Here is a 3875-nt window from a genome sequence, read left to right on the forward strand (position 1 = left end):
TAATAGAAAATTTTGTATTAATCAAAATCCCCATCTTCGTGCTCATACTCTCACCTTTTGTCCCTGATAACATACGTTTTACTTGGTGGAATGGCGCAGTTGTGCCGATGGTTGAAGCTGCAATAGCCCTTGTGCTCGTGGACCAACTAATGGAATATTATACAATGTCATACGTTTCCTGTCAATCCTGACCAACGAGTGAAAAATTTTAAATTGTGCAAGGAAAATTCATTGTCATGAAATGTATATGTCGAAGTAATTTTGAGCCAATAAAATTCTTCTCTATTATCATTTTCTCCAATGTTTTCATCAGCCATTTTTTTCTCTAACGTATCCTTATGGTCTGTTTAGCTGATCCCACTTAGTGGGAAAAGGCTTTGTTGTTGTTGTTATCCTTATGGTCTGTTCTTTTTCTGGTCCTAATTGTCCTAACTGCACCCAAATCAAAATGCTTCACATGGGTATGGTTAATCTCACAAAACAAGCTCCTCTCCTCACTACAACAACAACAACAACAAAGCCTTTTCCCACTACCTCTCCTCACTGATGAAGTAAATATTAATGGACCAAGGCTGTATCATTCAAGTTAAGCCCTAATTCGGTTGAAATGAACCCACATGAACACAAAACTATACCTCAATTCAAATGAGAAATATATGAAAGAAGTCCATAGAAATCCATGAAAGCAATCCATATAATACATAGAAATCTATGATAGAAATCCATATAAATCCGCCAAAAGGATTATAGAGTCTATTAAAATAGATTTACTTAAATCTAAATCCGGCTAGTCTGCCTAGGGCCTAGGCGTTGGGCCCAAGCACGCCACCCGACCAGGGCCTAGCGTCTTTTAGAACCTTGAATAAAGGTGAAGGAGGAATAGGAAATAACTAGGACATTGTAATATGACATTCTCTAATCGTGCAGACAAATGAGACCCTATTGTTTTTTTTTTTTTGCAACTCCATGGAAGTAACAGCATAAAGCTTGAGGCAGCTCATTTCATATGGTACCAGAATCGAGCCAGGATCCGACGACTCGACCCGAAAATGTAGTATTCAGAGCTTGCTTGCCGAAAAAGCTAAGCATGAACAAGGGCCAGCCATCTAAAAGAAAGTAATAGAAAGTGTGCATTGCAACATTAAATTGTCAAAGACCCAATTTTGTAATTATAATTATTATCCTTTTGGTACAAGACTCAATTCCAGCAGCTTACAATCTCTTTCCCAAAAAATAAAAACATAATTCAGTGCAAAAACTTGGCCCTGTCAAACAATCAGCAAAAGAAACTCAAACTTCAAAAACAAGTAAGTGGTTAAGAACCCATTGGGGCATTACATCGAACACCTGGCGGGCACCCTAATCGGAGCAGATTTTCTTCAACTTATCAGCCGCAGATTCGTCCACAGAGTACTGCAATCGCAGGAAATCCCAATTGGGTTCACAGAAACACACACAAAAATGTCCAAAACCAATAAATATTCCAAATTTGCTTTTAGCGAAAGAAATTACGACGTTGTACCTTATTGAGGACCCAGAGGGAATGATTGTAGGCCCTGAGGAAGAGATCGTGGAGGGCTTGGTCGTCGTTGGCCTCGACCTCTCTGTAATTGACGAAGTTCTCGCGGGCGTACTTGGCGTAGTAAGGTTGAGAGTCCTTTGGCAACCTCCTCACCAATCTCAGAACCTCCCCGTAGATTTTCAATGCTTTCTCCATATCTTGACTCCCACCACCGTCGATCAGCGATCACAGCATCAGAATCTCCACGAACAGAAAGGGCTTTTACTTGTCTTGACAAACGGGCCTCTGTTTATTGCGCAACAGATATATTGGAGTTGGTATGGGCCGTACCATGCAGTTATTTCCAATGGGGCACTATATGCACCCAACCCAATGACCACGCACCAGAGACGGAGGAAGTACAACTTACATGACCACGCACCATGCGGTTATTTCTACAGACAATTTTATCTATTTCTTCTATTCTTCTCAGTCCAGGTCAATTATAGGTGGGCACTTGGAACCAAAAATCGAAATCAAAACACGAACCAAATCGAACCGCATCGAACGGTTTCGATTTGAAAAGATGTCAATTTAGTATGTGACACTTTCTTCAGTTTAACCAGGTCCATTGCAAATCTGCAATCCAATGTTCATGAAGTTATTCTTTCATTTTGTTTGCAAATGGTTTGAAACTGAACAAAAACGGTTTGAAACCAAACCGAACCAAACCAAATGGTTTGATTTCATTTCGGTTTTAGCTTCAAAACCGCACCGAACCAAACCGCAAAAACTTTCGGTTTCACTCAAAGTAGCACCGACTTAGACCACGCCCACCTCTAAGATCAATCACTAAAGGAATCCTTGTGCTGAGCTAGGGTCAAACAAAATAATCTCCTTTTTCTGTCCTGGAAGTTAATCTTCATCTGCCAAGGGAGCTTTAATGAAAAGGGTTTAGGCCAACAAATATTTAACCAAAAACCATCCCAAAATTTTATTTAACCAAAATGGCTCAAAATTTAATAAAAAACCATCCAAAACTATTGTCCGCGGGTCAAACTTACAAGACCAACCCGCTACAAATCTACACTTCCGTAAATACTCCTAAATGATTCGATATTGTCCGGACTCTTCACCAACCTCAACCCAACACGAAACCGCCATAATAACTCCCTGTCTTCCTATCAAATCGAATTCCCCCATTTCAAAAACAACCAATTCAAAGTTCAAATCAAAGTTGAAAAAGGAAGCATTCATAAGAACAAAGCAGCCGAAACAAGTTCAAAGAAGTTTAATGGCAGAAACCGGTGAAAAAGTATTTGGAAAAAAAAGAGAACCAAAACATAAAACTATTTCTGGATAACCCGAAACATAACACTATTTCTGGAAAAAAAAAAATCAGATACAATGCTTGTTTTGTCTGTGCACAAACAAACACTGTATCTAAAAAGAAAAGAATCAAAATCCAGAAATAGTGACTTAAATTTCAGAAATAGTGACTTAGATTCCAGAAATAGTCTATGTTTTAACCTTCGACTGTTTCTTTTCTTTCATGCATCAAAGATTATATTTAAGAAACAGGGTGCTTATTTTGCTTTGAATCCAAATACAGTGAATTTCACTATTTCTTTTCTAGCTTACATTTAAGAAACAGTATGTTTATTTCATTTGGATCCAGAAATAGTGACTTAAATTCCAGAAACAGTAACTTAGATTTCAGAAACAGTGACTTAGATTCCAGAAACAGTGTTACTTTAAAATCTAGAAACATTTTATTTTTACAATCCAAAAACAGTGACCCTTCATTATTATTGAATAGCATGCAGATCTCAAATTTATTTTCTGGAGAAACAAACGATGAACTCCACTGACGAAGAAAAATTGAAAAACAGTACCTCGAATACACTATGAATAATAGCGACGATCACATTTCAACAAAATAATACAAAATATAAATTAAATAGCATGAGGATCTATATTTTTGTTTCAAATAAAGAAGAAGGTTTGCAAAACAACGATGAACTCCATTAACGACGAAAATCTGGAACTCAACCTAAAAAAATTAAGGGTAAAATCGACAAATCATAATTTATTATAATTGGGTCATTTTTAGTTGGACTACTTTAATATGGGTTTTGTACTAATCATTAAACAAAACTTATAACATGTTTTTTTTATTAAAACTAAAACTTTTCAATCCATTTTCATTTTTTTTTTCATACAAAGACTGGAAGAAGGATATTTGAACATAGAACATTGAATTCAGAAATGCAACGCTACTTGAACAATAAGTCCCTTCTTCTATATATGTTAGACTATAGATTGTTCTATAATCTCTCTTCATCTATGAGTTGGTATCATTCTAGTAAATACA

The 3875-nt window shown here is 36.7% G+C and overlaps 1 protein-coding gene across 1 annotated transcript; it reads right to left on the reverse strand.

Moving 5' to 3' along the window:
* Window positions 1-1146: 1146 nt before the first annotated feature.
* LOC126624389 (LYR motif-containing protein At3g19508-like) lies at window positions 1147-1863 on the reverse strand. Its single transcript, XM_050293449.1, has 2 exons — window positions 1523-1863; window positions 1147-1413 (listed from the first exon to the last, which is right to left on the reverse strand). Exons 1-2 carry the CDS (start codon window positions 1715-1717, stop codon window positions 1360-1362), a joined length of 249 nt encoding a protein of 82 aa, XP_050149406.1. The 5' UTR covers window positions 1718-1863; the 3' UTR covers window positions 1147-1359.
* Between the last annotated feature and the right edge of the window lie 2012 nt (window positions 1864-3875).

This window comes from Malus sylvestris, chromosome 5 (assembly GCF_916048215.2).
Source record: "Malus sylvestris chromosome 5, drMalSylv7.2, whole genome shotgun sequence".
In the NCBI taxonomy this organism is placed as follows: domain Eukaryota; kingdom Viridiplantae; phylum Streptophyta; class Magnoliopsida; order Rosales; family Rosaceae; genus Malus; species Malus sylvestris.

What these genes read in the sequence shown, in the direction of transcription:
- LOC126624389 (XM_050293449.1), bottom strand. Translation starts at nt 1,717, where the DNA reads ATGGAGAAAGCATTGAAAATCTACGGGGAGGTTCTGAGATTGGTGAGG. An exon ending in CCCTCTGGGTCCTCAATAAG is followed by an intron (nt 1,414 to 1,522) that starts GTACAACGTCGT and finishes CTGCGATTGCAG; the next exon opens with TACTCTGTGGACGAATCTGC.